Here is a 17,453-nt window from a genome sequence, read left to right on the forward strand (position 1 = left end):
AAGGTGATTCTTCTTCTAAGCACTCATTGTAAACTGGATGAGAGAAGTAAATCATTACATTATCTACAACAATGAAACATGAAATATGAGTGTTGCATGGGGCTGTTGTGCTACACCCTGTGAGGGAAGGACAATACAAGATAGAACAGGACAAGGACAGGAGAAGAAGCATGCAGGACAAGGGTCGTGAACCCGACTGTACAACTGAAGTGTGGTGGCATTAATTATGTGAATTATAAAAGTCTACAGGACGAGAGTATAAGTGAGGGGATACACAAGCGATTTGCATATTCATGAGTTCTTTGTCGCAGTAAGTGTGTGACCCCACACCCAGTAAAAGAGTCCTAGGGGTATGTGTCTACGGATACATGCAAGTGAATTGATACCATTTTACATGCACAAAGACTGACAGAAGTGTCCTGTAATTGCTGTGGCCGCACTGCAGCGACTGAGGACCCCACCCAATCAATCGTGTGGCGGGATCAGGCCCAGGGGTCCACCCGAGAGCAGCCCGGCGGACGGGACACGTCCCACACCGAGGGACCCAGGGCGGTCCGCCGGCCCCACCGAGGCGCCCTGACAGCTGGCTGGTGGGGGCCGCAGGGACCCAATGCCCCCCCCCCCCCCTCTCCCACTGCCCCCCCCCCCCCCTCCACCCCCAGGAGAGCAAGACCAATGTCAGTAAATATAGTTTGGCGCTACATCCGTAAGTGCAACTTGAAACTCTACTATGCAAAGCAAAACCCATTTGCACCCAGAAACCCCACCGGCTTCTCTGGGCTCGAGCTCATCTAAGATGGACTGATGCAAAGTGGAAAAGTGTTCTGTGGTCCGACGAGTCCACATTTCAAATTGTTTTTGGAAATTGTGGGCGGTGTTCTCTGGGCCTAAGAGGAAAAGAACCATCCGGACTGTTATGGACGCAGACTTCAAAAGCCAGCATCTGTGATGGTATGGGGCTGTGTTAGTGCCAATGGCATTTGTAACTCACACATCTGTGAAGGCACCATTAATGCTGAAAGGTACATACAGGTTTTGGAGAAACATATGCTGCCATCCAAGCAACGTCTTTTTCATGGACGCCCCTGCTTATTTCAGCAAGACAATGCCAAACCACATTCAACAGTGTGGCTTTGTAGTAAAAGAGTGCAGGTACTAGACTGGCCTGCCTGCAGTCCAGACCTGTCTCCCATTGAAAATGTGTGGCGCATTATGAAGCATAAAATACGACAACGGAGACCCCGGACTGTTGAACAGCTGAAGCTGTACGTCAAGCAAGAATGGGAAAGAATTCCACTTGCAAAGCTTCAACAATTAGGGTCCTCAGTTCCCAAATGTTTATTGAATGTTGTTAAAACAAAAGGTGATGTAACACAGTGGTAAACATGACCCTGTTCCACCTTTTTTGGAACGTGCTGCACCCATAAAATTCTAAGTTAGTGATTATTTGCTCAAAACAATAAAGTTTATCAGTTTGAACATTAAATATCTTGTCTTTGTAGTGTATTCAATTAAATATAGATTGAACATGATTTGCAAATCATTGTATTCTGTTTTTATTTATGTTTAGCACAACGTCCCAACTTCATTGGAATTGGGGTTGTACTATCTCTCTGAAATTCATAATGGGTCACGCATTTATATGTCTATAAAGGACAGTAACTTCATGACAGCCCTGGAACTGGCAGTCAGATTTGGAAAAACTCTCATCATTCAAGAAATGGATGGAGTGGAACCTGTACTCTACCCACTGTTGAGGAGGGATCTCATCGCACAAGGTACACTTGCACAATGCACAAAAACACATTTTAGGGTTGTTAGGTAACATTATTTCTCTCTTATTATTTATCTCAGATGCATCACAATTCCATTCAAAATACTGTAATCCACATCATATTAATGAATACATTTGGAATTAAATCATTCAGGTTAATCATCAATTGCCTTTTTAAATGTATGTCTCATTACCCTGTTCAACTTAATTTTTACAGTGCTCACATTTTGTATTGAATCGATACATTTTTGGACTTAAATCATTTTGGTTGGAAAAACGATCAAGCATTTAGAAATGGTGATTGGTGGAACACTGAAGCATGTGGTTTGTAGTTCTGCCTCCCATTCAGAGGTTCTGGGTTCAAGTCTCAACTCCCACCTTTTTGTGGTATTTACATGCTCCCTCCATGCTTGTTCACACTTTCGAAGAGGCAGTAGTTAAATCACCCAGCTGCGGCATTGCTCAAGCACAATACTCTCGCAGTTTGGACGCGGAGGGGTTGCTCTGCTCTGTCTGCATCTGGGTGTCAGTCTCAGAATCTTAAAAACTCACCAATATAATACCCCGAAATCTTTTTGAAAAAGAGTCACAAGAGATGTCTGAATTCTCACAAAATATAGCAACAAAGTTGCTGAGTTGGTTACACTGATGCACTCTATTTATCAGCCCCTAAAGATGGCACATACAAACAGCACAACTTATTATGCTATATATGGTAGTTATGATTATTCAAATTTGAAACTGTAATACTAACCTTTTAAAAGGTTATGACAGTTCATCAGTAAACTGTAAACTCTTCCTGACACTCCACTTGAAATTACTCAGTTTTGGGGGGTTCGGTTCTGTGTCAGGCAAATGAACCCCAGTACTTTCGGCCAGAAATGTACAGAAAAGTGTTTAGTCGCTTCATCATCAACCTGCCAAATTACACTGGTCAATTAGTGTTCTGATTTTTGCATTTGGTGCATGCAGTGGACACATTGCCAATTGACACACACCTTGACACACTGCCAACACAAATACCCCATGTTGCCAATTTTACTGAATATTTGAGTATGTGCCAGATGTCAGAAGCTAATGGTGATAACGCTTTTAACTAATGCTAATTTGTGCTAACACTGCTGCTGTGCTTCGGTTTTTGTTTTGACATGATGCATATGTGTAGTCCAGAGGCCAGAAATCGCTACTCTTACCCTAGCAACCAAGTCATAGGTGGCGAAACTTAGTGTGGGGGCAGGTATTATGTAAATTAGCTTCACACACACATTTTCAGAAATAGCTAGATAATGGGGTGTTGACCATGGGAGAAAGGAAGTGGAAAGAAAAAGGCCATGTTGCATTGCAGGGATTAGAAAGTCTATACGCTAAGTACAATGGCTGTAAAAAAAAGAGTAAAGGTCAGACTTGTGAGTTACTTTTAAGATAACCCATTCCCTGCTTTGTCTTTTCTCTCTGATATCACACATTTGAATGCACTTGCACACAGGCCCGAGATACGTTGTACAGATCGGAGACAAGGTTATTGATTACAATGAGGACTTCCGGCTCTTCCTGGCAACACGTAATCCTGCTCCCTTCATCCCTCCTGATGCTGTTTCTGTGGTTACGGAGGTCAACTTTACCACCACAAAGGCAGGCCTGCAAGGACAGGTGATCTATTTTTTTGTTTACCCCAGTACTAAGCCCGCATTAAAGTCTACTGTACTTTTATCAATTTAAGCACTTCTTGTTGCTGAACAGTGTCATGAGTCATATGTGTTTGTTTGTTTACTGGTGTGTTTGTGAATAGCTTCTGGCGTTGACCATACAACATGAGAAACCAGAATTAGAGACGGAGAAAACAAGACTACTACAACAAGAGGAAGACAAGAAGATTCAGCTTGCGCTATTAGAAGAATCACTGTTGGAGGTACACCATTAACAAAGAAAAACAACGCTCGTTGCCCATGTCGTACGGTACTGTTATTTGTGCTACTTGGGCATCACATCGACATGTATCTCTTAATTAAACAGTCATAGATTGTGACTAGACCCCCCTATTTCACTCTGAATCATTATTAGTTAGCTTCTCCAAACAGCTAGAAGCTCTAACTGCGTGTGGTGTAGGTGTCGCAATAAAAGACACGATAATAAGTTATTTATCAAGTTTGGACTTTTTTAAACTACTTGTTTTGCATTAAAATATAAAGGCATAACTAATTTTACTGCTTGGCAGCAACAAAATGAGACTGCAATGCTCGCCCAATTGAAGTAGTTTGCTGCATAAACAGGTAGCCACATAAATTGAATCAAAGTGGAGAATAATTTCCAAATAAAAACAACAAACATTATTTTAACTCTTGGAGGGAGCTCAGTCTCATATTGTTAGCACGTCCATAAGTCTTTGTTCCCTTAATCCTCTGTCCGTTCAAAGAGTCTTAGATGTTCCTTCTACAGTTGGATGATTTTTATCTCTCATCTTGAGGCTCTGTTGCACAAAATTTCCTCCATTATCATTTTACTATTTTATACACTAGACTAGGCAGTTCATGTTTAATTGTCAAGAGAATGCATTTTTATAACAGTGAATATTATAAATGATAATACATGATTCGATTATCATCTAATATCAGTACAGATTATAATTAGTCATGACTTAATTCATTAGTAATCAATCACTGAATCAGTCTTATTTACAACAGAGTAATATAGTCCCAGTACTGCCCTGTTTATGTTTATGTTTTCATCATACAATCTTTAAAATGCATTTTTTGCCGGACCAGGAGTCACTAGTACAGAAACAAAAGGTTAATTGCCTCCCTGCAAAGTTGGTAATGAGAATATAAAAATGCAATGACAAATTGTTTGTGATTGTCAAAGTTAGGCTCACATTAAACTTTCACAATCAAATACATGTACACACAGAGTTGCTAGGGAAACACAAACAAATACACACACAGGCACATGGGCCATCAGTGCTACAACAAAACATTCTTCAGATTAATTATTGTCACCTTAACATTTCCATGCTTCACTGGTTTTCCATTTGCTTTATTTGAATGTTTTTTGAATGCATTTTATTTTCAGTCAGTTTTAGAAAATATGATTATAGAGGATGTATTTGATAAATCTGTTAATGTCCCACATGAGACTGTTACAAGATGGCAGCACTTGCTAGAACAGATCTTGTCGCTCTGTCTCTCTTCCCCCCCCCCTCCCCACCCCATGTCAGACCCTGGCTACATCACAGGGGAATATTTTGGAGAACCGAGAGCTTATAGACAGTCTGAACCAGGCCAAAGCAAGCAGTGCTCTCATCCAGGAGTCACTACTGGAATCACACCGTCTGCAAGCATCTCTGGACCAGGTATTTACACACAGTAAAAAATAACATCCATCCTTATCAGCCCCACCATCAAGCCCAGGCAGTTAACTTGACATATCCTCCCTGTGTCTCAGTGCTTGGCTGGAACCTTGTTCAAAAGTAGACCTTGAAGATTTTCAGGCAGCTACGTCTGCTGATGATTATAGTAGTTGCAAGTCTTGCTCTGAAAAATCTCTGCGAAATGGGGCCAATTGTTTGCTCCCTGGACTTCTTCTCAAGCGTGCAATCGCCTTCTGATTCTTAAACACTATTTATCTTGCCTCATTATGCCTGGCCTTTGGACTACAGTAGTAATACAACGAGGAACAATCTTTAGCTGTTCTTGAGGAGCATCTCTATCCTACCATCACCTGCACATTTTCCCCAAATTGGATATCATGTCTCCAGAGATTATGCTGTTTCTCACCCACACTCCAATCTGGTTGATATCAGAATTTATGTGTGCTATAATGGCCTATTTGAGAAAACACAAGATACTGTATACAGTATAAACTGTATGTGTAAGATTCAGATTTCTTTTTTTAATCAAGTATGTAACACAATTGCTAGATACTGTATACAATTAATATTGTTTTTGTACTTACAAAAAATACATTGGCTTAAAAAATAATCACAATCACAAATAAATGTGAAGCAATTGTCATAGTTGTTTGCATGTAATATGTTCCCTCACTACCATCTGCTACTGTAGGCGTTTTCCCAAATTTAAGCGGTAGAGTGAGTTCGATTAGACTGGTGGGATGACTCTTCAACACATGATGAAATTCACATCCATACTTTGGATGAAAGTGCTTTAGTAAAATGGCAATATTAACTCGGTTATACTAACACAGTAATATTAGCAGTAATATTTACTGTTTGACTTATCAAACTTCTCCAGCATAAGTTGTTTAATTTATTTACACTGTCATCAACTAGACAGCAGTGTTCTACCAACACTATTCATCTATTCATCCCAAATATTTTGTATTCCTATTGTTTTTTTCCCCCCACATTTCCTGTCTTACCCTAATCTTTCTATCTCTATTCCTTTTCATGCTCTCCCTCTATCTTGATCAAAACAAATGCTTCTTGTTTTCTTTCCTATGATCACTATACCCTTTCTGCATTTAAATTATTTTCATCTTTTCATCATTCCTTTAAAACGCTTTTCTGTCAATCTTTTCATCACACGTTAGTTTGTTTGGATTTCAGGAACGGGATGCCTACTTGCCTCTTGCAGAGAGTGCCAGCAAGATGTATTTTGTCATCACGGACCTGTCGAAGATTGACAACATGTACCGCTTCAGCCTTGCTTCATTTTTACGCCTCTTCCAAAGGGCTCTTCAGGCCAAGAAGGTGACCCAGTCCTTCACATCTCTTCCCGTCAAAATAACATTTTAATACAGGCACTTGTGTGGTTATGCCCACACATGCACGCACACACACAAAACACAATTTTTAATTTTCTGCAAATACATGTTCTAAATGCCTAACTACAGTATTTGTATTTGTAATTTGTAATTTGGGAGTCACATTGTCAGTAGTTTAGGAAATAAAACTAAAATGTTCATTTTACTCAAACATATCGCTATAAATAGCAAAAGCAGATACAATTTTTGTATATCTACAGGTGTCACAATAGAATACTGCAAAAAATAGATTTCAATTCAAAAAGTTAAACTCACACATTATACAGATTCATTGTACACAAAGATGATGTAGTTTACAGTTAATGAAAACCCAAATCCACTCTCTCAGGAACTTTGAATATTACTTCGGAAACAATGAAAGATATTTTCAATAAAAAATTACTATATGTAGGCCTTCTGAAAAGTATTTTCTCATGTTTAATGACGCTCTAAAATATGGGTTACTTTTCAGAAGGCCAATTCAAACCTCATTTCCATAGTAAAATCTTTCTGACTTTTTCTTATGTAACATTAAAATTTCTTGTTTTTTTTTGTTAGCTGTAAGCTAAAAATAATCAAAATAATAACAAATAAAATCATCGACTAGTAATTGTTTACTCTGTCTAGTGAGCATTAGGATTTGTTCCAATCTGTTTATAAAACCTTACAATTAAAGACCGATTGGTTTCTATCTATTCACACTTTTTTTAATCTATTCACAAGAATCAAGAATAACTTCTTGAATTATTTCAAATTATTTTAGCACACCTAGTCTTCTTTGTCATGTCTCATCCTATGCACATGTATTTCTGTATACTCCAGGAAGCTGAGGATACTGAAGCGAGGATCGCTTCATTGGAAGCAAGCTTGAAGAGTATGGTGTATGAGTATGTTTGCCGCTCACTTTTCAAGGTAATACGGCTACATGCATACACTCACACACGTGCAAACAAACCTTCCAGCATCTTCAACTGCAGACCTGCAGATTTTTGTTTGTCATTTTAATATGTATTAATATTGAACCTAATGCACCAACAACACTTCATTAAACATCGGGGAAAGGAATAATGTATTTCAAACACCTGCTGAAGCAGTCCAACAATCCAATAAATGCATGCATTTGTAAATGTATTTAATTAAGCTTTTCCAATTAACACAGTCTTCAAGTGTCCATTATTGGGGCTATTTACATTCCAAAGCACAAATAGTGAATAATAGTTAATGTAATTTCTATTCATGTGCTACATCTTTATGTGCCTCTATGTTAACGGAGAATCAGGAAGAGACAGGCAGTTGCTTATTGATCCTCTGCTGACAAATGTCTAGCACTTTTACAAACACACACGCCACTAAGACAAACCAAGGATCTGGTCAAAACTTGGAAACAGTGGCACAAGGTAGTGTGTATAAAAACCACAAAGGTTCATTACTGAAGAGACTTCAAATCTTCAAGATGATCAAGTCTCCCTGTCTATGTTCATCCAGCCATCATAAACACAAGTGATTCAGCCCAGTGAGCTGCTAGGTGTATCAAATATTGTATGTTATAGTTAGATGGTATGCTAGGTAGTGCAGTTGAGAAGTGTAAGAAACTGCAACCTTTCATGTCGGTTGTATATAATATTGTTAAAATGTCACTTAGTGTAAAGATTAAATGATATAGTTTCCTTGTCAGGAGAACATTGTTCACAGTAGCTTGAACTCGGTGGTGGAGTGGCAGTCTAGTAATTAGAAGATTGCTGGTTTGATCCCTGGCTCTTTTGAAACCCCCCTGGTGCACACTTTAACATTATTGTGCAAATGTGGGCGTTAATACTGTAATTCTCAGCGGAACGAGGCAGTTTTTTTTATTTACATTCAAAATAATTCCCTCACAACACAGCACACAACACCCACAGTATGATATAGAAATCATCTTCATTGTATTGCATATCCTTCTTGTATTCTCTCGTATTTTTCAGGCTCACCAGTTAATGTTTGCGATACACTTTGCCAAAGGCATATACCCTGAACTCTTCCAGGACAATGTGAGTATGCGTATATTTTCAGTAAATCCTCAGTATACCGGTAAGCTTTGAACTATTTGAACAAAACTTATTCATCAATTGTCAGCCACAATAACAATTTTACTATAGGAATGGGAGGTCTTCATTGGCTCCATTGTCAGTGAAATGTTCAAACAAGAGGTGGGATTTTTTTTTCTGTATAAGTAGACCACACTGCCTGTAGCCTTTTCCTTTAGAATCACTGTTCCCTCCATCCTTTCTCTTTCCCCATCTCAGGAGTTCCCATCTTGGATCGATCAGGAGAGACACAGATCATTAGCAGTTTACAAGGTAAACAGTGAAAAAAAAATGTGATTTAGACAACACTATCGTCCATATGTCTTATTATGTGACATATACCTTATATAATATATATCTGCAAATATGTGTAACGTTGCAATATAATTATGTAAAGCCAAATTAGTGATTTTCTCTTCCAAGTACTGCAGAATGAATGTGATTCTAACGCTCACATTCCAATTTTTCTGTGGCCTTAGTCAACATCTGCTGTCCCTTCTTCTCAGGCTACATTCACAGCCCTCTATCAGTCCCTGTGTTTGAGTGACTCAGACCTTTGGCTGTCCTTCGCACGGAGCTCAGACTGCGAACATGAAATTCCATCCTCCATTGCCAAGAAAATTACTCCCTTCCAGCAGGTCAGATTTCCATCAGATACAATGTTTTAAATTCATATTATCGGATTACACTTTGGAACAATTTATCTGTATGAGCTGGAGAAATCAGAAGTCTATACACATTTATGTATATTGCCATATTATATGTTTTTTGTATTTTATACTTTGTAAATACATAGAGAAACATTTGGAAATTTATTAAATTAATTGGTTTTGGTGTACTACTTGGTGGACTTGCTAACGTTCTTAAATCCCAACAATGTGTTTCTACTTTCTGAAAGAATGATTTACTCAAAACCCCTGATGTTAATTCAACTGTATTTGTATGACATGTACAATGAACTGCATTAAGCCTTGTATTATGCAAATAAGATATCAATTATGCTACTTTCTGATGCTGTACGATGTTTAATGAGCTAAAAAAAAATAGTCCATGTTACTAAATTCTGTGATTGAATGGTGAGTGGTGACCAGGTCATTGTCTGCCTCTTAACTCAATTCAGCTGGGATAGGCTCCAGTTCACCTGTGACCCTGAACAGATTAAAAGGCAGAAAATGAATGTATTAATGTTACTAGATTGCATTATCTGCAGTACGGCTGGGCCTTACAAGGCTGATGTCCATGATGGGGTCTCTCTCATTGTTGTGCTCCATCTTGTTCCATTTAATGTTCTATATTGAATGGGTGCGCAATATAGCTGATATATATGATGTATATGAATCCCTTCTCAAGGATTAGTCTCCAAAGTCTAAGTGGGGTTTGTGGTTGTCAAGTTGGGGTTCACGTGAATGCAATTATCCCATATCAAGATCAGCACTAGCAGCACAATAGTGAAGCGGTTTTCATTTCTCACTCACAGCCAAAAGGTTCTGTGATCTAGTTAGCAGTGAAATTTTGGAGGTTCTGAATGATTTAATGGCTGACTTGGAGCCAGTCACAAGAAAGTCGTGCCATATCAACATTGACAAAACTCTTTCAACTCTGCATTTCCGTGTATGTGGGTCATTTCAGTGCACTGTGACAATTGGTTCTGGCGTCTCTAAGATCGGTTTTCGGGGTGCACTGTCCTACGTTTTAAACACATTATACAGAATGATCCGTACATTCAATTGGAATGCACTTGAGATTAGTCAAATCAAACAAAACATGGCTTTTATATGGTTGCTGGCTTACCCCAAAATAGCGACCAATTTATTTTCTGTCACTCAGTAATATGTTTTTTTTTTTTTTTTTGCCTCTTCCACTTCCTCTTCCAATTCCATCACTTCAAACTTAATTTTTGCCTTTGCAGTGCTCTCCCAAATGTTCGTTCCATGGTGAAAACTGCTAACTGAACTTCAAAACCCAGTTTGAAATATGGCACTGTAGACCACTTTTACAGCTGTTGCCAACACTGATTGCTGTCTGTAAGCGTGAACACACAATTTAGCGCATGCTATTTGGGATCTTAAAAAAAGATCACAATCTTAGTAGATCACATGCAACATGCCCACCAACAGCGTGCCCAATCAGTTCGAGCGAACATGCAATTTAACGCCAAAAAATCATATTCCGTGGTATTAATGGTAAAACATTTTTTTTAACAGGTTGGCTACCCAATTGTTTTTGTATTTTCTCATCTGTTCACCCTTCTCTCATCCCTCCAGCTGTTATTGGTTCAGGCAGTCAGACCAGATCGTCTGCAGAGTGCCATGACAGCATTTGCCTCCCAGGCATTGGGTAAGTGTTTAAATTTCAGACTGTTTTATGGGTCCTGTACTTTGTCATACCAGGGTCTGTATCACCACAGCTCTAGCAAAGGCATTCCTCCTAGGGAATAAGGATGAGAAGACGTTACAAAAAACAAATTACCTCACACGAGTATTGGGCTCACAACTACAGTAATAAGGGGGCATGGGGGTTGAGCAACCACAACAACAACAACAACACCAACAAAAAGTTTGTCAGTTAACTCTGTAACATTCATGAAGTCAGGAAGTGCATTATTAATATCTGTTTCCCCACAGTGATAATATACATAGTTCATGTATTGCTATTAATAAAAGAAGCCCCAGCCGAGGGAGAAAAGTGGATTGAAGGGAGATGACAAAGGCAGACAGAATCAGGCTAAAGCAGAGTATTAGCATTACTTTGCTTACAATATACAAAAAACTGCCTTAAATTTCATGCTACACCTGCAGAAAAGGATCCAGACAAAACAGAAGTGACTCCAGCTTCTGTTTATATTATTTCTGTTCTTCCATTGGTCAATATCACCATCTTTTGGGTGGTATCATCCATCCATCCATTTTCAACACCGCTTATCTAGGTTAGGGTCGCGGGGCGCTGGAGCCTATCCCCAGCTGACTTCGGGCAAAAGGCGGACTACACCATGAACTGGTCGCCAGTCAGTCGCAGGGCACTGGGTGGTATAAATTTTTCAACATTTGTATTTTTGTACATCCAGACTTCTGTTTGACGACGCAAGGCTTCATTTTACTCACTGTTTAGTGTCTTTTGTGGAAGTCTGTTCAACATGCTGATTTTAGCGGATTTTTTTTCAGTGTGATGAAGTCTATTTTGTTCTTATTTAAATCTGTGTTTTGGTTTACTGTTAGACCCAGTAACAAAACACATTTGTTATTGTTGTTGTAGAAAAAGTGAAAATAATCCTTGCATAAGATGGACAAACTATTAGCACTACTACAAACCACCACAATTAAAAAAATATTACAGTACATAAGTACCTCTCTCAAAAAGGAGCATTATCTTGGATGTTTGACACAGCTCTTGTATTGGAGCTTATTACGCAGGTTGTGCAATTGTACATAATGTTGCCGTTGAAGTTGCAGTCAGAATTTGTGGAGTATTACTTTGTATCCAAGTGGGCGGCAGATGCACTGATAACTAAACAGGTGCAGGGTAAAAAAACGTATTTGTGTCTTTGGCAGTAAATCAGTATGCTAATGAGGCATTGTCTGTAATCCTTTTACAACTAATCTTGTCCAATCCTTTCGGTCTAGGCTAGCCACTGCTTGCACACAGTCATGCCTCGCTTACCACAGCTTTTGATTTATTATTTATTTTTTTTTTTAAATGTCTCTCTGAGTCATCTTATTTCTGAACCTGAATGTACATGTGACTAGACACCTATTACATACATCCATCCATCCATTCATTTTCTGAGCCGCTTCTCCTCACTAGGGTCGCGGGCGTGCTGGAGCCTATCCCAGCTGTCATCGGGCAGGAGGCGGGGTACACCCTGAACTGGTTGCCAGCCAATCGCAGGGCACATAGAAACAAACAACCATTCGCACTCACAGTCATGCCTACGGGCAATTTAGAGTCTCCAATTCATGCATGTTTTTGGGATGTGGGAGGAAACCGGAGTGCCCGGAGAAAACCCACGCAGGCACGGGGAGAACATGCAAACTCCACACAGGGGGGGGCCAGGGATTGAACCCGGGTCCTCAGAACTGTGAGGCTGACGCTCTAACCAGTCGGCCACTGTGCCGCCCTATTACATACAAATACTGTTCTATTACAATGTTTTTTTAAATTTTTAAATGTCAGCCTGTGGGCATATGTTGAATGGGTGGTTACCACATCAGTCTCACAGTTGTGAAGTGTTCTGAAGTCTGGAGTGCTGATCCCCAGAAAATGCCACCCTGGGCGGATGGCCATTTCACCCATATCCGAAACCGCCCCTTTATTGGGGTGATACATGATCATACAAACACACTTTTTCATCCACGAAGTTGTGCTTGAAACATTGTGCCTTTTTCTAGATTCCTGTTCGCCCTGACTGCATGTTCCAAAAATCAAGGTGAATGTTGTAATTTGCTGCCTGAATGCTGGTTTGCAACAAGAATACTGATTACCTGCTGGTGTCATAGGTGGTGATATGCGTGTTTGTGCACTTGCATGCTCTGGAAATGTCTCCATTCTTTGTAGACACACACCAAAAGCCTTGTGCATGGTCAGAAGATGTTTTTCTTTATGTTGCCATTGTGATTCAGCTAAAGGTTGATCTGTGATGTTTTCTAGCAGGACCTTGGGTGTCTGTGTGTGTTTGGATAGGTGTAGCAGATTGCATTTGGCAGCAGCCACCAAAGGTATCCGCTGGCATTTTCTAAGACAAGTGTGTGTGCGTGCGTGTGTGAGAATTAGGCTGAGATTTTGAAAATGTTCCTGTATCACAGCGTGTGGGCCTCTTTTAGCTAATATCCGATGTTTCAATAAATGACAACAGGATTAGAGCCTCATACGCCGTGACAAACAGAACACATGCACACACCACTTGTGCTGTATGAATACACATTAAGAAAGTGCCTCAACAACAGGGGGCTGACAATGTATTCAGTATGTACAAGGTTTTCTTTTCAACCTGCTGCATTTCTCTCAGTATGTATAATGAATCAGCTTCCTTATAACCCTCACTGTCTTTTATCAGCCAGTTTTTCCTATACCTTTTTCCCATTCTCCATCATTGTGCCAGCCCTGATCTCCCCTCTGACTCCTTCTTCTTTGTTTCAATGTGGACCACCCTCCCCTGCCTTTCCGTCGATGACCCATTCTCCACCTTTATCCTGTATTCTGGGAAGTGAACTACCACCAAACCATCTGTTCACATTCTTCTGGCACTGCTCCTTATTTACATTTGTATCAAAACACAACAATGTGTTTTACATTTTTGCTTTCCCACCGCGGGAACCTTTGCAGGAACTTTCCTACCAACTCTGGTAGCTTCAGTTCCCTCTGTGTCCCCAACGAAAAAAATTACAAGGATACGGAAGGTTCCCCCTGGATTAATTAGTTCCTTCTGGTGGGAAGGGTCTTACGAGAGCGACCAGGAACTCTTTGAGGGGGCGGGCTGTGCTGATGAATGCTGATTGGTTGGGAGACCTCTGTAGGCGTTTATGTTTTCATTGAAAGAGCCGCCATTATGTGATGTTACGCAAGGCTAGAAATAGGAGGATTAAAATACATTGAAAAGTAAACTGTGGTCACCGAGCTTACATCGCCGGGCCGAAGCCGAGCTCAGCAACGAGCGAGTCGTCCACCGAGGTCCGCCGCCGCAGAGGTCCGCCTTCGCCCCGGTGACAAGGTCCACCACTGGCCAACTCAGTCCCACTAAAGAGCGGAGGTCCCAGCCCAAGTGGGCGTGTGTGTCTTCCTCGGCCGGGCTAGAGGAGACAAAGACCGGCGTGAGGCTGGCCAGCAGGGACGCTTTGATAGTCCAATCCAGTCAGTCGCGGGGGGAAAAAAAACAAAAAACAAAACCTTTCTAGGCAGGATTTGCAATGTACGGCCTGTTGTTTTTTTGTTTTTGTTTTTTTCATGCAAACACGTTTACAAATACCAAATACTAAAAAACGACTAAGGGGGCCATGAATTCATATATTTTTTATTTATTTATTTATTTATTGAACCTTATCCAGGTAAGGTATTTACAATGCCAACCTGGGTGCAGAGAGCAGAGTAAAACAAAGCAAAATAGAAGCAAATACTGTACAATGCAAACTGTATAATGTGATATAGTAACAAGTTAAATATCACATTACATCATAGCACATGGTGTATAAAAGGTCTATGAAAGGCATGTGAGTGGATGTTCTCAAAAGCTGGAGGACTTGCATGAAGAAAAATGTAATCGCCTGAATGCCAAGACATTAGAAAAAAATAAATGTAGAAGCCTGCAGATGACTATAGATGGACCTGTATTTTTTAAAACTCCCTACCTCAAAGACTGTATGGGGCCAGGTTGGCATTGCAAATAAGAATCAGTTCTCAATTTCCTCACCTCGATAAAGGGTTAGGTTTTAAAGGTATAAAAAAAAAATATTTAGATTAAGATGTAAATGTAGTTGGGAAGGGTAACCAATATTGTAATCAGGTAAGAGTACTGTTACTGTGGAATAATATCACTCAAGTAAAAGTGAAATGTACTGCATTTTCACGACCATAAGTCTCAGTTACGGGGTCTAGTTCTGTATTTAACACATACATAAGGCGCACCGTATTATTGGGCGCAGGCATGGTAAAACATACGCTAGCTTAAAACATACGGTAGCATGCATGCACGCTAAAACAATGTTTTTAAAAAGGCAGCGGGAGCAAAACTGAGTTCGGTTGTACTTTATTGAAGTATTTAACAATGTACTCACGTTATTTTTTTATCAATCCTCATCCACAAATCCATCAAAGTCCTCATCTTCTGTATCCGAAATGAACAGCTGGGCAAGTTCTCCATCAAACACGCCGGGTTCCCTCTCGTCATTGTCGGAGTCAGTCTCGTTGCCGTGCGACTCCTCAGAAATGATTCCGGCTTTTACGAAAGCTCGAACAACAGTGCAAGCAGACACGTCAGCCCAAGCATCAGTGGCGTAACTCGCCCGGCGCTGCCTCCTAGTCTTAGTAAAGCTGTGTTCGCCATCTGTCATCCATCGCTCGCAACTTCACTTTGAACGCCCTGTTTACACCGATGTCCAGCGGTTGCAGTTCCTTCATCAAGCCTCCCGGAATGATGGAAAGCTCCGAGTTATTGCACTCAGTCGAATGGTGACCGTAGAGACGCTTCTCCCAGCTGTTCTTTGCTCATGAATCCATTGCCTGAGTTGGTCTTCCAACTCGCCTTGTTCCCGCGGAAACTCAGCCTCGTCTTCTTGACTTGGCAAAGCTCGTTTTCCTGCTTCCTCCACTTGCGAACCATGGATTCGTTGATCTTGAATTCTCTCGCGGCTGCTCGATTCCCATATTCCTCCGCGTAATTGATAGTTTGCACCTTAAACTGTGCTTCATAAGCGTGTCTCTTCGTAGGTGCCATTTTCGGGGGTCCTTAGCCAAACCGATGTTGTTTTGCACAATGCACACCCCGCCACTATATACCTACTTTGGGCATGCCTTTAGCGTCCTCTTTCACGCACGCACAACGTCCGCATGCTGTCCTCAGTCACGTCCGCCTAAGCATCGGCAGGAAATGCTCCCAGTCAGTCAAGCGGAGCGCTCATCAAAGTCACACGACAACATTTACAGATTTTGGAACTCGGTACACACATAAGGCGCCCCGTCCATTTTGGAGAAAATTTAAGACTTTTAACTGCGCCTTATGGTCGTGAAAGTACGGTAGTGCTCCAAATGAGGAGTACTTGAGTAAGGAAGTACTGAGTAACTAGTAAGTAACTTCTGATTTATTTTTGAAATCAGAGAATGAACGTCAAATAAAATAAAAAAAGCTAAGTAAAATATCCATCCATCCTTTTTTCTACAACGCTTATCCTCACTGGGGTCATGGGTATGCTGGAGCCTATCCGAGCTAACTGCGGGCGGGTGGCGGGTTACACCCTGGACTGGTCGCCAGCCAATTGCTGGGCACATATAAACAAACAACCATTCGCACTCACATTCATACCTACGGACAATTTAGAGTCTTAAATTAACCTACCGTCCTTGTTTTTGGGATGTGGGAGGAAACCAGAGTACCCGGAGAAAACCCACGCAGGCACGGGAGAACATGCCAACTCCACACAGACGAGGCCTGATTCGAACCTAGGTCCTCAGAACTGTGAGGCAGATGTGTGAACCACTTGCTCCTATTCTAAAACATCCATCCATTTTCTGAGCCGCTTCTCCTCACTAGGGTCGCGGGCGTGCTGGAGCCTATCCCAGCTGTCATCGGGCAGGAGGCGGGGTACACCCTGAACTGGTTGCCAGCCAATCGCAGGGCACATAGAAACAAACAACCATTCGCACTCACAGTCATGCCTACGGGCTATTTAGAGTCTCCAATTCATGCAAATTTTTGGGATGTGGGAGGAAAACCGGAGTGCCCGGAGAAAACCCACGCAGGCACGGGGAGAACATGCAAACTCCACACAGGCGGGGCCGGGGATTGAACCCGGGTCCTCAGAACTGTGAGGCTGACGCTCTTAACCAGTCTATGGTTAATGGTTAATGGTCTTATACTATATTGTTTCTACTTGTTAAACAGCGCAATACCGTCAGCTCACCATGTAGATTATAAAAACATGGAACAAGGCTGCAGTGAATATAAAAAGGTAATCACAGGGGATTGGAGCAACAACGCCCAATGTGGAAGTCGAAAACAAAAGTCTAAAAATAGATTGTGCACGCAATTATTGATAAATGAAAGTAGCGAGCGACATGCAGATTATTGTAATGGATTAAAAGTACAATTTCTTCTTAACTAATACTTGAGTAAAAGTAAAAAGTATGCTTCATTAAAACTACTCTGACAAATACAA

At 40.8% G+C, this 17,453-nt stretch overlaps 1 protein-coding gene across 4 annotated transcripts in view; it reads left to right on the forward strand.

Annotated features, from left to right (window-relative positions):
• The window catches only part of dync2h1 (dynein cytoplasmic 2 heavy chain 1), an 88,100-nt gene that overhangs the window by 42,972 nt on the left and 27,675 nt on the right, over positions 1 to 17,453 (forward strand). For 3 of the 4 annotated variants that reach the window (XM_061782211.1, XM_061782212.1, XM_061782214.1), the window contains 11 exons: positions 1,655 to 1,778; positions 3,261 to 3,424; positions 3,564 to 3,683; positions 4,986 to 5,120; positions 6,333 to 6,476; positions 7,352 to 7,441; positions 8,491 to 8,556; positions 8,665 to 8,715; positions 8,812 to 8,865; positions 9,099 to 9,230; positions 10,857 to 10,929. In XM_061782211.1, coding sequence (XP_061638195.1) covers positions 1,655 to 1,778; positions 3,261 to 3,424; positions 3,564 to 3,683; positions 4,986 to 5,120; positions 6,333 to 6,476; positions 7,352 to 7,441; positions 8,491 to 8,556; positions 8,665 to 8,715; positions 8,812 to 8,865; positions 9,099 to 9,230; positions 10,857 to 10,929 — 1,153 coding nt within the window. The remainder of the gene's footprint in view (positions 1 to 1,654; positions 1,779 to 3,260; positions 3,425 to 3,563; positions 3,684 to 4,985; positions 5,121 to 6,332; positions 6,477 to 7,351; positions 7,442 to 8,490; positions 8,557 to 8,664; positions 8,716 to 8,811; positions 8,866 to 9,098; positions 9,231 to 10,856; positions 10,930 to 17,453) is intronic. The other variant, XM_061782213.1, reaches the window with a different exon arrangement.

Source organism: Phyllopteryx taeniolatus, chromosome 8, assembly GCF_024500385.1.
Source record: "Phyllopteryx taeniolatus isolate TA_2022b chromosome 8, UOR_Ptae_1.2, whole genome shotgun sequence".
NCBI lineage: Eukaryota > Metazoa > Chordata > Actinopteri > Syngnathiformes > Syngnathidae > Phyllopteryx > Phyllopteryx taeniolatus.